Source organism: Mixophyes fleayi, chromosome 3 (genome assembly GCF_038048845.1).
Source record: "Mixophyes fleayi isolate aMixFle1 chromosome 3, aMixFle1.hap1, whole genome shotgun sequence".
Taxonomy (NCBI): Eukaryota; Metazoa; Chordata; class Amphibia; order Anura; family Limnodynastidae; genus Mixophyes; species Mixophyes fleayi.
This window is the reverse complement of record NC_134404.1, coordinates 194,106,012-194,128,683: the sequence shown is the minus strand read 5'-3', so window position 1 is coordinate 194,128,683 and position 22,672 is coordinate 194,106,012. Positions and strand designations below refer to the sequence as shown.

General features: G+C 39.6%; 2 protein-coding genes across 3 annotated transcripts in view; one reads left to right on the top strand and one right to left on the bottom strand.

Moving 5' to 3' along the window:
* TRAPPC3L (trafficking protein particle complex subunit 3L) overlaps positions 1–22,672 on the top strand; it is a 135,939-nt gene that overhangs the window by 85,601 nt on the left and 27,666 nt on the right. The gene's annotated exons all lie outside the window — the stretch shown is intronic.
* Positions 77–20,683, bottom strand: CALHM5 (calcium homeostasis modulator family member 5). The gene is made up of 3 exons (XM_075200642.1): positions 19,931–20,683; positions 11,367–11,600; positions 77–849 (listed from the first exon to the last, which is right to left on the bottom strand). The coding sequence occupies exons 1-3, from the start codon at positions 19,952–19,954 to the stop codon at positions 472–474; spliced, it is 636 nt and encodes a 211-aa protein (XP_075056743.1). The 5' UTR covers positions 19,955–20,683; the 3' UTR covers positions 77–471.

Genomic DNA, 22,672 nt, shown 5'->3' with positions numbered 1-22,672 from the left:
AGTCAATCAACTATTACTGTGTTTCCAACAAACAACTGCAATACCATGAAATACAATTTGTCAATTTCTGGTGGTTAATAAATATTTTATTTTACTCCAGTGATGATCTTGACAATGACACCTAGAGTTTTAGTTTAAATTTGACCTTTTTCAAATATTAGATTCATTGTCAGCCACGAGCATGTGTGCAGGTGCCATAAATGGATTAATTCTACTTCCGTTCCAGAGTCTGAGCAGATGACATGATGTCCCCCCAAAAGTTATATGAAAGTGAACATTTTTATAATTTAATATTTAACACTGTGACTATATGCAAAATCTTAACCTGTAAATCACCTGGTATTATTTTGACATTTGTCCAAAAATACTCAGATATTTTAGTATTGTCATAAAAGTCTTCAACTGCATAAAATGTTGTTTCCAATAATAAAACAGTCATCATGTCTCATGATTACCAAAACAAAAGCTACTTCATACTGGCGCCTCTACAAGGTCCATCATGTCTTTTTTTCCATTGAAATTGTCTCCAAGTTCGACAAATCTGTGAAGAGTGCTATAGTACTGGTAATCCGGATTGAAAGTATGTAAAGAAGAGACCTTCTCCCAAGCCTTGTTACTGGGCAATTCAAACTCCCCTGGCGCTTTATTTTCAAAGAAGCATCTCAGGTTCCTCTCGGCAAGTTTGGTGGCAAATTCCTGAGCCAATTCATCAAACTTCTCCCTTTCTTTGTCAATATAAATTCTCCAGAATGACATTTGAGTGGAACTTACTTTTGATTGACAGCTAGACCAACAGTTGCATAGAAGAGATGCTAAAGCCAGCACTGCAATGAGACACCAGCCTATAACCTGCAAATTACAAGGAACAACATAGTGAAAAAAGCCCATAGTCACACATTCTTCATAGCTAGATTCCATATTTTCTAATAGTTTAAGTACACTCTGTCAATACTCATGTAACGTTTCAATTACTGTTTGAGTAGTTAAGGGATTGTAATTGTTAAAAGATTTACAGAAAGTTATTGCTAGCAAATGTCCTCGCCTCTCGGAGTTTGAGTTCTAATGGCAAGTTTCGGTTTTGGAAAATCTGTATTAGTGGTCCTGACAGCAGGATGCAATATGTACAATTAATAATGAGCAGCATTCACAAATGATTTATTTATCATCACTATTCAGCCTGCGTAAGCCTAGGTACCCTGAAGCAGAAGTGACAAATGTTAAAGATAACGGTCGCTGTTCTTTCTTTTATAAATCAGGACTTAAAATTGACAATAGGTGAATTATTTGGGAATACTTCTTGTGACCAGAACTACAGTTATATTCATAAGGAATAAAAAGCAATGCTATTCTTCTATATTGCCTGCTCCCCCATGTATATATTTATTTATAGTCTAAGAAAAGCTTGCATTGGTAGGGACAAAGACAAGCTGATGTGACAGAAAATGAATGACAATCCCACTCACCCAATTTAGGATGGAGGGATTGTCAAGCAGTAAATCAGGGTCATGGGAAAGTTTACATTTACACAAACCTTGTCATCAATTACTTTAACATAGTGATGATCCCATATGAAAAGTCATATAGTGTACAAAATAATATCAGGTGTAAAGATGGTGAGTATCATCTGTTAAAGTACTTGTGTTATGCTTTACTTGAGTGACAAGGTTTAGATCACAGGAGTCCTGCCTTGCAATTCTTTGCTTTGTCTCTTACGCTCCCATACCTTCATTTGACCAGTAAAGTAACTGCAAAGTGTGGCAGTTATGTTGGATGACTTTTTCTCACATCTGTGAATGACTTTTTCATATGTGTATGTAAATTTTCTGTCATTCTTATTTAGTGGGATATAATGTATAAATAAGTCCCATGTTTCACAATTTGTAAGATAATTATATTTCACACTGTATTTTGGGGCTTAATACATGACTAGGTGATATTTATTGCATCATTGCAGATTCACCCAAAAATTATTTTAAGAATGAATTAAATTTAAACTGAAAACTTTTACTCAATCTAAGGGGGAGAATCAATTCAGCGCAATGTGTCTAACGTACAGCTCACAGAAACACATTGCGTGAATGTTGGGGCTGAAATATCCTCATTTTTATGGGGTGCAAGGAAGACTTTAATATTTTTTTTTATATTTTGACCAACAAATTAAAGACACCTTACAATTGGCAGCTGGCTTATGTGCATTACTACCATACTATGATGTTACCTATGCTAATAACATATTTTTATGCTTCTGGTAAAGTTTTTGGTTTGGTTGTGGTGATTGAGTGCTCCACTTAACATATGGATTGAACTTACTTTAATTTTGTTTGTATGTACTTTACTTTAGGTGATAGTCCTCAGAGGCATTTCTATTTTTTAAAAACACTCAAATCCCAGGCAGCAGGAAATGTCGCCTTCCCCACATCTGTTATATAAATGTGGGTATAGCGTCAATTTAGTCAGTATTATTGCAGAAATATTGTCTATGGTACATATATGCATTGATGTGTCCTCAATAAACTGTGTATGTGCTTCAAGCAATATTGCTGCAATAATGCTACCCAAAATGACAACTGTAAATTCAATACTGTGGTAGTTTGGACAAAATCAGGTATGGTAATAGTGAAGAGAGTCTGTTGTAAAATAATATGGAGGTACAGGAGCATTACTCTTAGAGGGCCCGATTCATTAAGGCACACAAAACGAATCATTTTCTCTAAAATAACATGTAAATCGGACATGCGCACGTCCATATTACACAAGAAGCGGATTTGAAGAAACATCTATTGATGAATTGGGGTCTAGGTGTGCTCTGCTCTGAGACAATACACTGCAAGATATGTCTAATACATATGTGTAATATAAAGTCCCCCCCAAAAATAATATCACCTTTTAATAATATAGTCATTAAGGACAAAACAAATAAAAAAAAATAAAAAAATGTTTTTGCCATCCCCCCCCCCCCAATAAAATACATGTATTAGGATGTTATAAATGTCTACTGTACATAAAATGCATTTTTACAGTCGCTTCTGATTGCAAACACATGTTCTAACATGCATACATATCCGTCATCACTATCACTAGGCCATTACACCCGACCTGTAGAAAGTGCAAGTGATACGACAGAAAAACACGTAAGTTTGAGATGCCCAAAGCTTGAATCTGTTGCTGCTGCATGCGTTCGAGCATGGCACTCCCTAACTGTACATGGACTACGTGCATACGCCCACTCCCCTCCCTGCTCCGGTCCTGAAATCATAGGCTGTAGTAAGGGTCCTCAAAGATAAGTTGGAAGTTGCTGCATTCACTGGCGTATAGTCCAGCTCTGGGCATACGCAAATTTTTATCAGCATGTATGTGCCTTAATGAATCAGTGGGTGGAAATGCTAGCTTTTATATGTGGTTTCAATGCCAGTTTTAATGGGCCAATAGGCGTTTTAATGTGTGGTGTCAAGCCTAGTTTTAATGAGTGACAACAGTGTTCGGTTTATTATGTGCTATCAATGCTAGTTGCAAAGTGTGGTTCCAGGGTTTGTTTACATGTTTTTATTTTTAATATGTATTTTTAATGTGTAGTACTTGCTGCCAGTTCTATTTTTAATTTGTGTCAGCAGTGCTAGGATTAATGTGTGCTGCTAGTTTAATATGCACTGCAATGCTTGCTTTAGGTTACGGATCCCCTGGCTTTTAAATCCATTTTAAAAACATATTAAAACACAAGTAAAGATGTAGATAAACTGTAAACAGTGAAAGCACCATTATGGACCAAAAAGCATCCAGAATAATGCACTGCAATATATGGTCTCATTTGGTAAATTGTGAAAATAAAAACAAACAAGCAAACGTTTACATGCATTTAACTTTGCTTTAATCACACTGAGATCTTCCTCTCAACTTTGCATATGAGCTTAGATTTACCCACTGTTTGTTTAGTCTTGTTTTGTTTCTACACTTGGGATTTTGTGGTTTCATATATTATTCTTACCCCCCTGGTAAACTTTCAGTCTGCCGCCCACACACCCCCAATACCCACTTCACAGGCCATCAGTTGTTTGTAAAATTAAAATAAATAAATCTTACCTCCTCTTCGCTGGCTGTCCTGAACTCCTCCTACCTGTTCTTGCACCTTTCACTACCTGCAACTGCTGGTGTCTGAAGCTCAGTTGTTGCTTGTCTGGATTCTGGAATGTTGGGACCCTATTTGGACAGGTGCATGAAATACAGCAAGCCCCAACAAGCCCCAACGTTAAATCAGTAGAATCATTTTAATAAATTAGGACTTCCTCCCTGCAACCAGCCCCAACTATTAAATAAAATTAATAGATCTACCTTTTAAGTGTGAATACTATTTCCCTCTAACCAACCCTGACATTACTTTAATAGCATACAAATTTAATAAATAGACCTATTTCCTCCCAACCAGCCCAATATTAAATTAATAATAATATTCCCATGTAATAAATAAACCTATTTCCCACCCCAAACATCCCTAGTATCAAAACGAATAGCAATGTATGTATATATATATATATATATATATATATATATATATATATATAATCACACATACACCTTTTTGCCACAACCATCACAACATTAAATAATTTGTATTCACATTTAAAAAAATAGCCCTCCTCTCCAAACTCGACCTCACATTCAATTAATAGCCACCAAACCACCCCACCATTAAATTAAAGGTCCAAATCAACACACTTTAAATGAATAGGTCTCACTATTAAATTTAATACCCCATCATCACCCCACAAAAAATTAATGGCATTTACCGTTAAATAATTAGCCCCCACCCAGTGTTAAATTAATAAGCCATCTCTTATTCTCAGTGCATTAAGACAAACCCACTTCATCCCTCATTACAAACAACTCCACACCACCACCACCCTTTCCTTCACACTTACCTTCTTCCAGACCCGCTGTGTTGGAGAGGCAGACACTTCTGTCTGCCTCTCTTGCAGTCTGCATGCATGGTATGGAACCTGCCACAGACACATATAGGGTAAGAGAGGGTAGGGAGGACAGATCATATGCTCTGCATGAATGTGGCTGGTAACGGAGGAGGGGCCAGACACCAAAAACCATATAGTTCAGTTGCAGAGATTGGGGCCTGGGCCATGTACCAGGCCTGCCCCTGGTAATAAAGGAACAAATACAGCTCAACACACACTAATAAGCAGATCATATCTGAGCAGCACTTGGTCCAGGTTTGTTAAGTGATGTCACTCAATCATTTACACAAAGCTTATGTGACAGACAAAATATTTTACAGATTCCGAAAGCTAGTGTCACATGAACTATACCAATGTTCTGAAGAAGCAGCAATGCAGCATTTAATCGCTACATTCGCTTGATCATAATTAACTAGATATGCTCTGGTCATCTGTAAGCCTGTCACATGACTTCACTACAATTTATTGCAAATAATAAGTGGGAGGCAAAAATGATTAAATGCGCTTTCATTAGTTTAAAACACTTCTTTGCTCTAGCAATGCTTAACAACTGATGTTCTCTTGGAATGAGGGAGAGGTTTGTGTTTAAACCTAGAAATCACATTTTATAACACATTAATGATATGCACAATATGAATGTATACATTCTAACAACTACCTATACCTAAATGAAATGGGACCAAAATAATGTTTTTGACACTATTGAATATTTACTAGAGGTAACATAAACTGTTTTATTGTACTTTGGCCCTGAATATTTTTTTCTTACATTTAAACACTACAATTATCTGGCAAATGGAAGCAAAACATGTTGGGCCGATTCATCAAGGCACGCACACTGAGTGCTACATGCGTTTTAAAACAAACGCATGCAAATCGGCTCTGCATACTCTGCATGAATGGATCTGAAGATACGTGCACTGATGAAATCGGGGGGCAGGTCTGCTCTGCTCTACTACACAATACACTGCAGCATACGTCCAATGCCTATGTGGAACATACATTGGCAAAAAGAATGCACAGGAAAAAAATTAATGTCACCTGTTAATAATATTAACAAAACAGTTATAAAAAAAATAAAGTTTTTTTATATATATATATATATATATTTTCAACGAATACATTTACTAGGATGATCTTAATGACTACTGAATATAAAATAAATTTTTAGAGTTGCTCCTGATTGCAAATACATGTTATAGCATACATACACAGCTGTCATCACTGGTAGTGGAGCAAGAGATACGGTAGAAAAATAAGTAACTTTGAGATGCCCAAAGATTCATTTGGATGTGGCTGCATGCACTCGAGTTTGGCATGCCCTTTCTGTACATTGACTACTGCTTTTCCTGCCCCATTCTCTCCCAGAAATCATCGGCTGTAGTAAATGTACTTTGCATACAAAGATGCGTTGAACATTGCTGCATTTAGTTGCGTATGGTCCGGTTCTAGGCAAGCGCAGAGTGATTATCGGCAGATACAAGTCTTGAAGAATCAGGCCCGTTGTGTATACTTTAAGTTGTTCTGTAACTACAAGTCACAGCATGCAGACAGCCTATTGCAGGGCTGGTCACAAATGACTTTCACAGTCTAAGTGAATAGAAAATGAATACATAGTTACCTGAAACATAATTTTAGAAATTCACCCCTACAGTAACCTGTAACCATCGTAACTAAGCACCAAGCAAATACAATTTAGAAAATAAAATCTTCATTGGGCAAAGTAAGGATGTCTCTGTGTTTAGCCTGAAGTTTTTATTTTTTTTAGTTATGAGTAATAGAAATTATACTGTATGAAAGAGCCCTCCAGTGGTTACAATGAAAATCACAGTTACATATTTATATAACCCGTTGCTGGATTTTCCATTTTGCAAATGACCCCCAGTGAACGCTGGATCACTTTGTTCAACTAGATCAGGAAAATGCACATTTCTCCTTTCTGTTATTAGTCTCTTTTTGTCTAGGACTTAAGGAACTAGAAACCCTTTAATATATTTTTTTCTTCCAAAACACATAACCTCCCCAATATGACAATAAATGTTTTCACTTAAACCCTGCAAGATTACTAATTTCTGGGACATTTATGCAGGGATATAGATAAATGTATATAATTTATCATATTACTGTGATTTTTCTTATCACAGTGATATGCTATATGATAAGTGTATAATAAGAGTAGTAAATATAGAGCATTGTCATGAAGTATGACAAGAGTAGTAATTATAGCTCATATAGAGTACAGATACAAGTTGGAAGACATATAGTCATGGTCAAAAGTTTTGAGATAGACACAAATATTGGTTTTCACAAAGCTTGCTGCTTCACTGTTTTTAGACCTTTTTGTCAGATGTTGCTATGGCATACTGAAGTAAAATTACAAGCATTTCATAATTGGCAAAGGCTTTTGTTGACAATTACATTAAGTTTTTGCAAAGAGTCAATATCTGCAGTGTTGACCCTTCTTCTGGAAGACCTCTGCAATTCGCCCTGGCATGCTGTCAATCAACTTCTGGGCAACATACAGACTGATGGCCATCCATTGTTGCCTAATCAATGCTTGGAGTTTCTCAGAATTTGTGGGTTTTTGTTTGTCCATCCGCCTCTTGAGGATTGACCACAAGTTCTCTATGGGATTAAGGTCTGGGGAGTTTTCAGGCCATAGACCCAAAATTTCGATGTTTTGATCCCGGAGCCACTTAGTTATCACTTTTGCCTTATCGCAAGGTGCTCCATCATGGTAAAAAAGTCATTATTCGTCACCAAACTTTTCTTGGATGGTTGGGAGAAGTTGCTCTTGGAGTATTTTCTGGTACCATTCTTTATCCATGGCTGTGTTCGTAGGCAAAATTGTCAGTGAGCCCACTCTCTTGGCTGAGAAGCAACCCCCCACACATGATCTCAGGATGATTTAATGTTGGCATAACAAAAGGACTGATGTTAGCGCTCACCTTTCCTTCTCCGTTAAAGCGTTTTATCAAGATGCCCCAAACAATCTGACAGGGGATTCATCAGAGAAAATGACTTTACCGCAGTCCTCAGCAATCCAATCCCTGTACCTTTTGCAAAATATCAGTCTGTCCCTGATGTTTTTCTTGGAGAGAAGTGTCTTCTTTGCTGGCCTTCTTGACACCAGCCCATCCTCCAAAAGTCTTCACCTCACTGTGCCTGCAGATGTACTCACAACTGCATGCTGCTATTCCTGAGCAAACTCTGCACTGGTGGTGCCCCAATCCCGCAGCTGAATCAACTTTAGGAGACGGCCCTGGTGCTTGCTGAATGTTCTTGGGCACCTTGAAGCCTTCTTCAAAACTACTGAACCTCTCTCCTTGAAGTTCTTAATGATCCGATAAATGGTTGATTTAGTTGCAATCTTACTATCCTTGCCTGTGAAGACCTTTTTGTGCAAAGCAATGATGACAGCATGTGTTTCCTTGCAGGTAACCATGGTTAACAGAGGAAGAACATTGATTCCAAGCCCCACCCTCATTTTAAAGCTTCCAGTCTGTTATTCTAACTCAATCAGCATGACAGAGTGATCTTCAGCCTTGTGTTTGTCAACACTCTCATCTGTGTTAATGAGAGAATCACTGACCTGATGTCAGTTGGTCCTTTTGTGGCAGGGCTGAAATGCAGTGGAAATGTTGTTTTTGGGATAAAGTTCATTGTCATGGCAAAGAGGGACTTTAATTGCAATTCATCTAATCACTTTTCATGACATGATATATGCAAATTGCAATCATGAAAACAGGCAGCAGATTTTGTGAGAAATAATATTTGTGTCATTCTCAAAACTTTTGACCATGACTGTAGAGGTATGTTTTATACCACACGTTTTTCAAAGGAACCTCATATCACTACTCTGCTAGGAATATTGCTTAAACTATTATCAAACATTGGGGCTGATTTATTAATGAACAAAAACTGAGTTTTCTATGGCGTTATGGCATTTTCATCTTGCTCAATTCAACACGGCTATAACACTATCGCAACAGCAAAGCACATGCCAGCAGCGGTTGTGTCTTTGCCATCTCAGAATGGCGGTAACAGATGAAATGATTAAAAAATGCTTTAGTCATTTAGCCAATAATCATTTTTATTGTGTAAAGGTTTTCAAATATATACAAATTCTTTTTAAAAAAATAGACATAACATAATTTGTATCTATTTTTTCAAGTTTTTTATGCTAGTGGAACTGAAAGCTCAAATCTGGGCTGCCTGACTCATGCATTCACTGGTCTACAGAGATTGGCGTGATGAAGAGTTAAGATAACTGTTACTGCTCTGGGCCAGTATAGCATGATATCATAATAATAAGTGGCAATAATCAACGGAGAAATGGGCATAGTTATAGGTCACATTCAGTCTGTGTTTTGCTTCCATTCTACAGCCTGCATAAACCACACAAATACACACATCACTGCCTCTCACAAAATCAACACCAGACATTGAGGCCAAGGTAAGGCTCTAGAATTGCCAGACTATAAGGCTGGGTACACACTACAGGGTTTTCAGACAATCGGGCTAATCACACGATAGATACATTTGAACCAATATTGCAAAAGCGTGTACACTGCAATGATGAACAATTATCGTTCCAAAGCACATCGTACTGTTTTATTTGATTTTGAAACCAGACTAAAAAACTTGTTCAACGATAGAACAATGTTGTTCCACATCTGCAGTGTCTATACAGTCAGGACCAGCAGTGTCCATAGATCTATATAGAATGTGCAATATTTTCAGCTGATGGTTATTACAGATGAAGAGCAGTAGAGCACAGATCTGAAGGTAAATCTTGTAAAACGTTTATAGTGTGTAATCCCCGATCGGCATGCTGATCGGGGATTATTATTTTTTCCCCTGTCATTGGTATAATCGTTAAAGATGTCACATTGGGAGACATTTTCTGTAGTGTGTACCCAGCCTTAGTGGGCTGGGCTGTTTTCCAAACTTTTGCTACAACGAGTCCTTCTAATAAAGAAGTCTCTAGCTGCTACACATACTTCTTAGGTTACCACTATATGCTGTCCATGCGCCAATAGATAGGACATGACGAATAATGATAGATCTCTCTGACTTCAAAGCTAAATAAAAATGTTATAATTCAACCTTATGGACACATACTCAAATAATGAGGGTTATTTTTGTATTTTTATGCCATGCCTGCTTTCAGGACCAGTCTAGCCCTGATTAACACACTTCTCTCCTGAAACATTGATTGGTTACAGCTTGCTCTATCCTTACTTAAAAACTCGATATGCATAAATGAGCAAGACATGAAGAATGATAAAAAAAAGGTATTCGGACCCCAATCTAATGTACATATAAAGTATTGCAGAATAAAAATATCATACTAGCTCATTAGCTGTGATTTCTAGGTAATACTTGAAAAGTAAGTTAATTGCTTGAATATATCATTTTGTTCCACTTTTCACAAAATTAATTTTCTGAAATTAAATAGTACTCGGTCACATATATATATATATATATATATATATATATATATATATATATATATATATATATTCTAAATAATTTCAGATAATTTCTGGACATTAGATAGTCTTTCATGGCATTATTGTAAACTGGTGTCAACATTTCCACCCTGTAAAACACCCTGAAAATAATCTATGCTTGTGTTGATATGGGTCTGATTCAACATATAGACATTAGTGGATCTCTTTATTTTTGTTACAGTTTTGAATTATTTACTATGTGTTAATGCTGCAATACTGCATCATTGGCTGTAGTCTCAGTAAATATAATGGAAGAGGTGGCATTGGACAACTGGGCATGAACATTTGGGGTGCACAATTCCTAGTTTATAACTTAATCACTCATCATGCCTAAGTCATCACCAACTCTATATATGTGGCCCTGCACAGACTCATGAAACAGTTTAATGAAAAAGGTAGAACAATGTCTGCACTAACTTCTCTATAATGCTTCTTTTGGCTATAAGAACATGGAAGTACCAGCCTTTTATTCAGCAGACATTGTACAAGAAGATATCTCAACTCTCTGACATCCCCCTAACCCGAGGACTAAAAGCATATATTTCTCATACTGATAAAAATAGTGTTTTCAAATACTGAATGACTCCAACAATAACAGCATGTCCTGATTATGTCCTGTGCTTCTATGAACATTCTGATTCAGACTGACTACAGTCTACGCACCCTCAAAACTTCAGACATCTGGACAACACACTTGAGTGTCATCACCTGCAAAACGTGTAATACTGATCATGTGTGAACTAGCCCTCGTTGTTTACAATATCCCTTAAAGTTGTTTTCAATGACTACATGAAATCATCTGAATATAAATGTAATATTATTAAAATATATATTCTCTGCTGTTTGTGCTGTACACGTGAGGCTTGTATGAATAGATCCATGTACAAACCTGAGACTGCGCTTGCAGAAGCAGTACGACTTCCTTTGTATCATTGGAAGACATTGATGCTTTCCCACAGGTCACTTTGTAGAGCTGCGTCTGACAGTGTTCAGACTTGTTCATACACAAAAACTGTACATACTCTGGATTCTGCCATCCACTCATTGCACATGAATAAAAGGATCCGTGAAGCAAGGCTATAGAAATCCACATCACGGGAACTATGAGAGCGCTCAGCGAAAGCTGTAGAAAAACATAAGGACCGTAACAGCGATTACCTTTGGGGCACATCTTCTTTGGGTTTAGACAGCAACCTGTAAAAAATTTCCAAGTCCTGCTGCTCAGGAAATAACCGATGATCATAAGAACTACAGCAGGAGCGAAGATAAAAATAAACCCATACATAAAGTTTTGATCAGTGCATGGACACTGAAAAACAACTAGAGTGAACAACTGCTGGCCACCGGCAGTCGCAAGTGTCAGAAAGCCATAGCCTATAGCAGATTTCTTGTGAACACATAGCTGTACCAATTTGTGCAAGACATCCATGATAGACATGTGAATGCTGTAAAACTAAAGTCACTGTCTGCCTAAATATATGTCTGTGTGACCATGAAGAGTTCAAAGCATAAAACCAGTGTGTCAAGTTTTCTGGTATACAGACCTGATGTCACTTTTCAGTAATGCAATCGTAAAAGTAGTTATGAAACTTTCTGTATATCTTATGTATTGACGTTTATTATGTTATATGTATTTTAAGCTCTTACAGAGAAGGCTGGTAAATTCATTATATTTAACGAGGGACTAGTGAGATAAGTAATGATGTGCAGTCATGTGCAATCATATTTTTATGTTATGGGCTTCATGTAACACATCATCAATGTTTCCCTTGTATATGGGCTTTGTTTTCACATTCTTTATGAGAAGACTTATTGGGCTAATATAGCATGATGTAATCATATGATCTGACCTGAAAAAGCATAAAAACAAAGTCTGCAGCCATTAAAACACCTCTGGTGCAAATCGAAAACATGATGATGATGGATGGATAGAGATGATAAAAAATATTATTTGGAAAAACAATGCAATATGTAAATGTGCTTTAACAAAAATCAACTTTTATGAATTTAAAACATAAAACTTTTTGTTCTTCCCTTAACACTATACATTTAATAATTTTACTATAAATATACTGTTACCACCAAAACAAAGCTATGCCTCTCTCGTAGCCCCTTTTTAATTCTTCTGCAAATAGATAAGGCTGTGATTGCTTTTATAAATGGAAAGCTGATAGCTATTAAAACAATGTGGTGCTAGCTATCCTCTAGCTTTCAATTTCAGAACTGTTTTAACAAAGGGGCATATGGATCTGATGGAGTATGGATGGTAAAAACCCTACAGTTCTTCTGTCTCAACCCCTTGATATCCTGGGAAGACCAGTGACCATAGTGTCAAATAGGGCTTTCTCATTTTACAAGTCTCTCCACATCAGTCTATCCTGCTTATTGTACTGTCTGTTGTCATCATCAGACAATGGGTTTGATGCAGAGTTGGATGTACGCCAGTTGGCCTAGCATAAAATTTGAAAATTTGCACTGTGCATGCCCACAAAGCAAGCTACACTCATATGCACTTATGGAGTGGAAGGGGCAGTCTAATGTAGGTCGAGTAGAGTAAGAATTCCAAAACTTCCCAGTATAAATCAATAAAAAAAAATATTTATTGATTTATTGATTTATACTGGGAAGTTTTGGAATTCAACCTGTCCAGACCCACTTTGGCAGCTTTTATACATTTTTTAGAGCAGCGCTGTGATCCCTACTACCTTTTATACCCTTCGAGTAGAGTAAGAGTATGTTTGCTTATTTAAGAGTGATGCAGACCAGAACAGAGACACAGGTACGCCTGTTAAAGCTGTATCAATTGCGAGTGCCGGAGGACTGGTGCAAATATACTGATGATAATGATGGTCGCCAGCACTAATTAGCCTCTGATTGCTTGATTGCAAACTCACCTCTGAAGTTAATAGGTGCTTTCTTTATCGATCGTTTATATGTTACGGGATAAAATTTTGTGGGAGTATTTCTTATTTCTTTTTTATTTTCATTCCTATGCGAGAAGCAATACTAGATCTGCTGTGTAATATCAAGCCTAATAGTGAACTAGTTTTTTGTAGAGATGAGCGCACTCGGATTTTGTGAATCCGAACCCACCCGAACCTTTCCGATCCGAGTCGGATCCGAGACAGATCCGGGTATTGGCGCCAAATGAAAACTTGAAACCGAGGCTCTGAGTCATAATCCCGCTGTCGGATCTCGCGATACTCGTAACCGATAAATTCCCCGCTAGTCGCCGCCATCTTCACTTGGGCATTGATCAGGGTAGAGGGAGGGTGTGTTAGGTGGTCCTCTGTTCTGGTAGATCTCGTGCTGTGCTGTTTAGTTCTGTGCTGTGCTGTGCTGTGCTGTGCTGTGTTCTGCAGTATCAGTCCAGTGGTGCTGTGTGCTGTGCTCTGTCAATTTTGAGTTCATTGGTGCTGCTGGGTCCTGTGTGCTGTGTCCTGTTCAGTCCAGTGGTCCTGTGTCCCGTGCTCTGTGCTTCTAAGGGCATAGTTATTTCCCCAATATTCCCAAGTGTTTAAAAAAAAAATTAAAAAATTCTAAAAAAAAAATTAAATTACAACAAAATTTGCCAAACCAATCCTGCAGTATAAGCCCATTGGTACTGCAATATTACCAAGTTCACACATTCTGCAGTATCTTGTGCTACATATAATGGAGAGCAAAAATTTGGAGGATAAAGTAGGGAAAGATCAAGAGGCACTTCCTCCTAATGCTGAAGCTGCTGCCACTAGTCATGACATAGACGATGAAATGCCATCAACGTCGTCTTCCAAGCCTGATGCCCAATCTCCTAGTACAGGGCATGTAAAATCCAAAAAGCCCAAGTTTTAAAAAAAAAAGCAAAAAGAGAAACTTAAAATCATCTGAGGAGAAACGTAAAGTTGGCAATATGCAATTTACGACACGTAGTGGCAAGGAACGGCTTAGGCCCTGGCCCGTGTTCATGACTAGTGGTCCATCTTCACCCAAGGATGTTAGCCCTCCTCCTCCTCCCCCCCTACAAAAAATTGAAGAGAGTTATGCTGTCAGCAACAAAACAGCAAACAACTCTGCCTTCTAAAGAGAAATTATCACAAATCCCCAAGGCGAGTCCAAGGGTGTTGGTGGTTGTCAAGCCTGACCTTCCCATCACTGTACGGGAAGAGGTGGCTCGGGAGGAGGCTATTGATGATGTAGCTGGCACTGTGGAGGAAATTGATTATGAGGATGGTGATGTGGTTATTGTAAATGAGGCACCAGGGGGGGAAACAGCTGATGTCCATGGGATGAAAAAGCCCATCGTCATGCCTGGTCAGAAGACCAAAAAATGCACCTCTTCGGTCTGGAGTTATTTTTTATCCAAATCCGGACAACCAATGTATGGCCATATGTAGCTTATGTAAAGCTCAAATAAGCAGGGGTAAGGATCTTGCCCACCTAGGGACATCCTCCCTTATACGTCACCTGAATAACCTTCATAGTTCAGTGGTTAGTTCAGGAACTGGGGCTAGGACCGTCATCGGTACAGGGACACCTAAATCCCGTGGTCCAGTTGGATACACACCAGCAACACCCTCCTCGTCAACTTCCTCCACGATCTCCATCAGATTGAGTCCTGCAGCCCAAGTCATCAGCCAGACTGAGCCCTCTCCAATACGGGATTCATCCGAGGAATCCAGCAGCGGTATGCCTACTACTGCCACTGCTGCTGTTGCTGCTGTTAGTCGGTCATCCTCCCAGAGGGGAAGTCGTAAGACCGCTAAGTCTTTCACAAAACAATTGACCGTCCAACAGTCGTATGCCATGACCACAAAATACAATAGTAGTCACCCTATTGCAAAGCGTATAACTGCGGCTGTAACTGCACTGTTGGTGTTAGACGTGCGCCCGGTGTCCGCCATCAGTGGAGTGGGAGTTAGAGGGTTGATGGAGGTATTGTGTCCCCGGTACCAAATCCCATTGAGATTCCACTTAACTAGGCAGGCGATACCAAAAATGTACAGAGAAGTACGATCAAGTGTCGTCAGTGCTCTGAAAAATGCGGTTGTACCCACTGTCCACTTAACCATGGACATGTGGACAAGTGGTTCTGGGCAAATGAAGGACTATATGACTGTGACAGCCCACTGGGTAGATGCATCGCCTTCCGCAGCAACAGCAACAGCTGCATCAGTAGCAGCATCTACAAAATGGCTGCTCGTGCAAAGGCAGGCAACATTGTGTATTACAGGCTTTAATAAGAGGCACAACGCTGACAACATATTAGAGAAACTGAGGGAAATTATCTCCCAGTGGCTTACCCCACTTAGACTCTCATGGGGATTTGTGGTGTCAGACAATGCCAGTAACATTGTGCGGGCATTAAATATGGGCAATTTCCAGCACGTCCCATGTTTTGCACACACCATTAATTTGGTGGTGCAGCATTACCTCAAGAGTGACAGGGGTGTGCAGGAGATGCTTGCGGTGGCGCGCAAAATTGCTGTACACTTTCGGCATTCAGCCAGTGCCTACCGCAGACTAGAGGCACATCAAAAAAGCATGAACCTGCCCTGCCATCACCTCAAACAAGAGGTTGTGACAGCTGGAACTCCACCCTCTATATCAGGCCTGTCCAACCTGCGGCCCTCCAGGTGTTGTGAAACTGCAAGCTCCAGCATGCTTTGCTGGTAGACAACCAGTTGATAGCTGGAAGGGCATGCTGGGACTTGTAGTTTCACAACATCTGGAGGGCCGCAGGTTGGACAGGCCTGCTCTATTTGCTGCAGAGGATGGAGGAGCAGCAAAAGGCCATTCAGGCCTACACAGCCACCTACGACATAGGCAAAAGAGTGGGGATGCGCCTGAGTCAAGCGCAGTGGAGACTGATTTCCGTGTTGTGCAAGGTTCTCCAGCCGTTTGAACTTGCCACACGAGAAGTCAGTTCCGACACTGCCAGCTTGAGTCAGGTCATTCCCCTGATTAGGCTGTTGCAGAAGCAGCTGGAGAAAGTGAGGGAGGAGCTGGTAAAGCATTGCGATCCAACAAAGCATGTAGCTCTTGTGGATGAAGCCCTTCGTACGCTTTGCCAGGATCCGAGGGTGGTCACTCTTTTAAAGTCAGAGGAATACATTTTGGCCACCGTGCTCGATCCTCGGTTTAAAGCGTATGTCGTGTCTCTGTTTCCGGCGGACACAAGTCTACAGCGAAGAGGACCGTGACATGCCAACAGCTCCACCCTTATTTTCTTCCACATCTATGGCTGCGAGGAAAAAGCTCAGTTTTTCTAAAAGAGCCGCTGGCAGGGATGCTGATAACATCTGGTCCGGACTGAAGGACCTGCCAACCATTGAAGACATGTCTACTGTCGCTGCATTGGATGCTGTCACAATTGAAAAAATGGTGGAGGATTATTTTGCTGACACCATCCAAATAGACATGTCAGACAGTCCATATTGTTACTGTCAGGAAAAAAAGGCAGTTTGGAAGCCCCTGTACAAACTGGCTCTATTTTACCTGAGTTGTCCCCCCTCCAGTGTGTACTCGGAAGGAGTTTTTAGTGCAGCGGGAAACCTGGTCAGTGAGCGGCGAAGGAGGTTGCTTCCTCACAACGTTGAAAAAATGATGTTTATAAAAATGAATAATCAATTCCTCACTGAAGTACAGCACTGCCCTCCAGATAGTACAGAGGGACCTGTGGTTGTGGAGTCCAGCGGGGACGAATTGATAATGTGTGAGGAGGAGGAAGTACACACTGTAGGGGGAGAGGAATCAGAGGTTGAGGATGAGGACGACATCTTTCCTCAGTAGAGCCTGTTTAGTTTGTACAGGGAGAGATGAATTGTTATTTTGGTGTGGGGGCCCAAACAAACCAAAAATTTCAGCCACAGTTGTTTGGTAGGCCCTGTCGCTGAAATGATTGGTTTGTTAAAGTGTGCATGTCCTATTTCAACAACATAAGGGTGGGTGGGAGGGCCCAAAGACAATTCCATCTTGCATCTATTTTTTTGCCATTATGTGACCATTCAACAGTCATTTGCCATGTTCAAAAAGTAAAAGAAAATGTCAACAAATTCAAAAAATTGAATCAAAAGTTAAATGCCCTGTCATTATTTAAAACAAGAGGGTTTGACGTGCTAGAATTAGTGTAATGTTAATATGTTATAAACACTACACTTGGAACTTGGAGGAGGTATTGTGGCCCAGGTATCAAATTTAGTACCGGGGCCACCCCACTACACAGTCCAGAATTTTTTTTTTGGAAATTCAGAGCCGTGGAGGGTTTTTTATTAATTATATTGTGGTGACCACTCCTCTACGCAGTCCAGATACATTTATTGGTGCGATTCATACAAGTTCAGGGTTTTTAATTTATATTGTGGTGAGTGACCACTCCTCTACGCAGTCCAGGTACATTTTTTGGTGCGATTCAGACCAGTTGATGGTTTTCTTATTATATATATTGTGGTGACCCACTCCTCTACACAGTCCAGATACATTTATTGGTTCGATTCATACAAGTTCAGGGTTTTTAAATTATAGTGTGGTGACCCACTCCTCTACGCAGTCCAGATACATTCATTGGTGCGATTCATACCAGTTCAGTGTTTTTAAATTATATTGTGGTGACCACTCCTCTGCGCAGTCCAGATACATTTATTGGTGCCAATCATACAAGTTCAGGGCTTTTAATTTATATTGTGGTGACCACTCCTCTACGCAGTCCAGGTACATTATTCGGTGCGATTCAGACCAGTTGATGGTTTTCTTATTATATTGTGGTGACCCACTCCTCTACGCAGTCCAGGTACATTTTTTGGTGCGATTAAGACCAGTTGATGGTTTTCTTATTATATTGTGGTGACCCACTCCTCTACGCAGTCCAGATACATTTATTGGTGCGAATCATACAAGTTCAGGGTTTTTAAATTATATTGTGGTGAACCACTCCTCTATGCAGTCCAGATACATTTATTGGTGCGATTCATACAAGTTCAGGGTTTTTAATTTATATTGTGGTGAGTGACCACTCCTCTACGCAGTCCAGGTACATTTTTTGGTGCGATTCAGACCAGTTGATGGTTTTCTTATTATATATATTGTGGTGACCACTCCTCTACGCAGTCCAGATACATTTATTGGTGCGAATCATACACGTTCAGGGTTTTTAAATTATATTGTGGTGACCCACTCCTCTAGGCAGTCCAGGTACATTTTTTGGTGCGATTAAGACCAGTTGATGGTTTTCTTATTATATTGTGGTGACCCACTCCTCTACGCAGTCCAGATGCATTTATTGGTGCGAATCATACAAGTTCAGGGTTTTTAAATTATATTGTGGTGAACCACTCCTCTACGCAGTCCAGATACATTTATTGGTGCGAATCATACACGTTCAGGGTTTTTAATTTATATTGTGGTGAGTGACCACTCCTCTACGCAGTCCAGGTACATTTTTTGGTGCGATTCAGACCAGTTGATGGTTTTCTTATTATATATATTGTGGTGACCACTCCTCTACGCAGTCCAGATACATTTATTGGTGCGAATCATACAAGTTCAGGGTTTTTAAATTATATTGTGGTGACCCACTCCTCTACGCAGTCCAGATACATTTATTGGTGCGAATCATACAAGTTCAGGGTTTTTAAATTATATTGTGGTGACCACTCCTCTACGCAGTCCAGGTACATTTTTTGGTGCGATTAAGACCAGTTGATGGTTTTCTTATTATATTGTGGTGACCCACTCCTCTACGCAGTCCAGATACATTTATTGGTGCGAATCATACAAGTTCAGGGTTTTTAAATTATATTGTGGTGACCCACTCCTCTAGGCAGTCCAGGTACATTTTTTGGTGCGATTAAGACCAGATGATGGTTTTCTTATTATATTGTGGGGACCACTCCACTACGCAGTCCAGAAAGATACCTCGTTGCAACGTTTTGGACTAATAACTATATTGTGAGGTGTTCAGAATACACTGTAAATTAGTGGAAATGCTTGTTATTGAATGTTATTGAGGTTAATAATAGCGTAGGAGTGAAAATAAGCCCAAAAACTTGATTTTTGAACTTTTTATGCTTTTTTCAAAAAAAATCTGAATCCATAACCTTAAATCCGAACCAAAACCTTTTGGCAGGTGTTTTGCGAAACAAATCCGAACCAAAAACATCGCGAAAATCTGAATCCAAAACACAACACACGAGACATCAAAAGTCGCCGGTGCACATCCCTAGTTTTTTGCTATCAAAACAAATGTTAACAACTTTTCTTGTGTCTTAATAATATAAACAAGGAGTATTGCAGCGCTACTGGGTTTTCGATATTTCAAAATCACAGAAATAAATTGTAGATATAAAGGGAGAGACTATTTCAATCTTGCTGAGTATTCAAAACATGCACAAACAACTACTGACTTTGTGAGATAACCGTATTTTTCATAGATTGAATGAAGTTTCCCAAATTACGGTCTATAGGAAATGAACTTACAGTCATGTAGTGTTTGGCGTTCATGTTGCTGTTACTTGTGCAGAGAGACAGGCTGCCGTTTTCATCAAGATGTTCAGTATAGATCTTCCGAAGTCAGACCGATTCCTGTGTCCAAATTGACAGCAGCTGATGGTGTCAGAGATCTCTCTAGTCTTCACCTCTCCACAACAGAGTGAATGATATTGATATGGAGGCAAAAAGACATGCTTGTGTAATACGTAAAAAACAAAGGTTTATTAAAACATATTAAAACCCATAGGACCGGGATTCAGTTGCCCGTACCAGAAGGTGAATGGGTCACAGACTCAAAGAAATCTAGTATGAAACGAGGATTTCAGCGGTTGGAACCAAGATGTTATAGTCACCAAACGGATGTAGCAGGCAATCAGAGCTCCCCTATCCGTATTTCACCGACACGTTTCGACTTTAGAAAGTCTTTTTCAAGGTGTCTTGTATTTAGGACCTAATTGTGGGTATACACTAGAGATGCTCACTGACCTCTGTGTTTTGGTTTTGTTTTTGGATCTGGATTACCGTCGTGTTTTGGTTTTGCAAAACCGCCATTGCGTGTTTTGGTTTTGTTTGGTTTTGTTTTGCTATTTTGTTGGAAAATCAATTTTTTTGGGCATAAAGTAACCAAATTTAGTGCTCCACCTGTTTCTTGGATAAGTAAGGTAATTCTAAAGCTAATAAATTAGGAAGAAAACAGTTTAATCTCTGGTAGGCCGTCCTTAATTCTGCACACAAACCTGATTGTCTTCCTCTCCATCTTAGCCTATTGGCAATGCAGCCATCGTCTTTGGGTGTATATTACACCCTACACTTCTAGTTAAAGATCTAAAGAAATGGCAAAGAGAGTTTCGTTTCTGTCTGCATCAGTCCCCTTCCCCCCATCCACTTGTAGTAAAATAGAAAAAAAGCAGCCTGCATAGACTGTAGAACTAGAAATTCAATATACAAAGAAATGGACAAAAGCAGTTTGGTATCTGACTGTATCAGATCCCCTCTCCACTAGGAGTAAAATAGAAAACTATTCAGCTGCTATATAATCTAGAATATAAATAGAAATTGAGAAAGGCAATTTGGTATCTGTCTGCATCATAATCATCAACATCCTCATTAGCGCCCTCGTCGCCTACACAAATCTCCCCCTCATCCTCTTCATTTCCAAAGTGGCATCCTCAATTTGTGTATCACCGGCTACACTCGGGCTGTTCAGGCACACATCAGCGGAACTGCTGAAAGGGTCCCTCTTTATGGGTACACTAACAGAATGCTCACGATTAGACATCCCACTGTTGAATGGACTCTCCACAGGGATTGGTGTAATTTCTGATCCAGAGCAAACATTATCCTCTAATGCCTTACTGTTATCTTGCAGCTCGGCTTTGACGCGTAACAGTAGTTGTGCACCACTTGTAGGCTCGGTAACATTTTTTGATCTGCCACTAATAGACAAAGGTGAAGGCCTCATTCTCTCTTTGCCACTGCGTGTGTAGAATGGCATGTTGGCAATTTTGTTTTTTTTTATCGGCACTTAACTTTACCTCAGTTACACTTTTTTTTTGCTTCCACACAGTAAATTTTTTTTTGCTGTGTGTTTCCTTGCCTGATTTCAAAAGACGGTGTAGTTTGACATCGCCTTCCCCAGATGACGTACTGGGAACACTACCATCAGGACTTGTGACAGAACCTGGTTGCTCATTTTGCTCATATGTGGACTGCTTTGAATCCATTCTGAGCCCAAAGCACTTGTAGTGCTACAAATTGTTTTTGACACTGCTGCAAAATAGGACTTTTTTGACAGCCAGATAAATTTCTGCAAAAGAATGGGGGACACCCCAACAGCAAATGGGAGTACTAAATATATTTTATTTACACTGCTGCAAAATAGGACTTTTTGCACAACCAGATCAATTTCTATCAAAGAATGGGGGACACCCCAAAAGCAAATGGAAGTGCTAAATATATTGTTTTTACAGTGCTGAAAAATAGTACTTTTTTCACAGCCAGAAAAATTTCTGCAAAAGAATGGGGGACACCCCAACAGCATTTGGAGTGCCAGAAACGGAACAAAAACCATCCTCTCTTCTCCTCTTACTGCTGTAACAACTGGTATTAAGCTTTCAATGGTATTGAATACAATCAATCACTGTCCCTGCGCTGATATAGCCAGTGTGACCTAACCCTGCTTTCTCCCTCTGTCAAATGGCGATGGATTGCTGTGGAGGCAGGTATTTATGCTTTTCAAATCTCGCGAGATCCGAGCTCAGAAAAATGAAAACGTCACGATGACGTTTTGCCTCGATTTCGAAACCGAACAGACGGGGGCCTACTTTGCTCGGTACTCGGATACCCTAAATTCGGTAGGATTCGGATCTCGGGGAACCGAGCCCGCCCATCTCTAGTATACACATGTATGTAGGTGTATGTATACCTATCATAAACCTGGCTCATATGCTACAGGTGCAGAGCTGGACACATCTGCCATGCATGAGACTCAGCATATGGGTGTAAATATGGTATTTTTAAATTAAATTATGCCCCATCAATCAGCTCGGTGTTGGTGTGAACTTTCCTTCCATTGAAAAAGCTGCTTTGTTTACTAAGCAATTGGCTTAAGAACAGAGGAATATGGGGCCCTGGTACAGCAATTTTTTGGGCCCACCCTCCTCTACAGGCGATAGGAAAAGGTGCTGTATGCCGCCAAAGGGGCGTGGTCACATAATGGGGACATGGTCA

Excerpts from the sequence above, each read along its gene's own strand:
- CALHM5 (XM_075200642.1), bottom strand. The coding sequence starts at position 19,954 with ATGAACGCCAAACACTACATGACT. Across the intron at positions 11,601-19,930 it reads ACGCCAAACACTACATGACT|CTTTCGCTGAGCGCTCTCAT; the intron begins GTAAGTTCATTT and ends GTTTTTCTACAG. Across the intron at positions 850-11,366 it reads TTCTGCAAGCGCAGTCTCAG|GTTATAGGCTGGTGTCTCAT; the intron begins GTTTGTACATGG and ends TGTAATTTGCAG.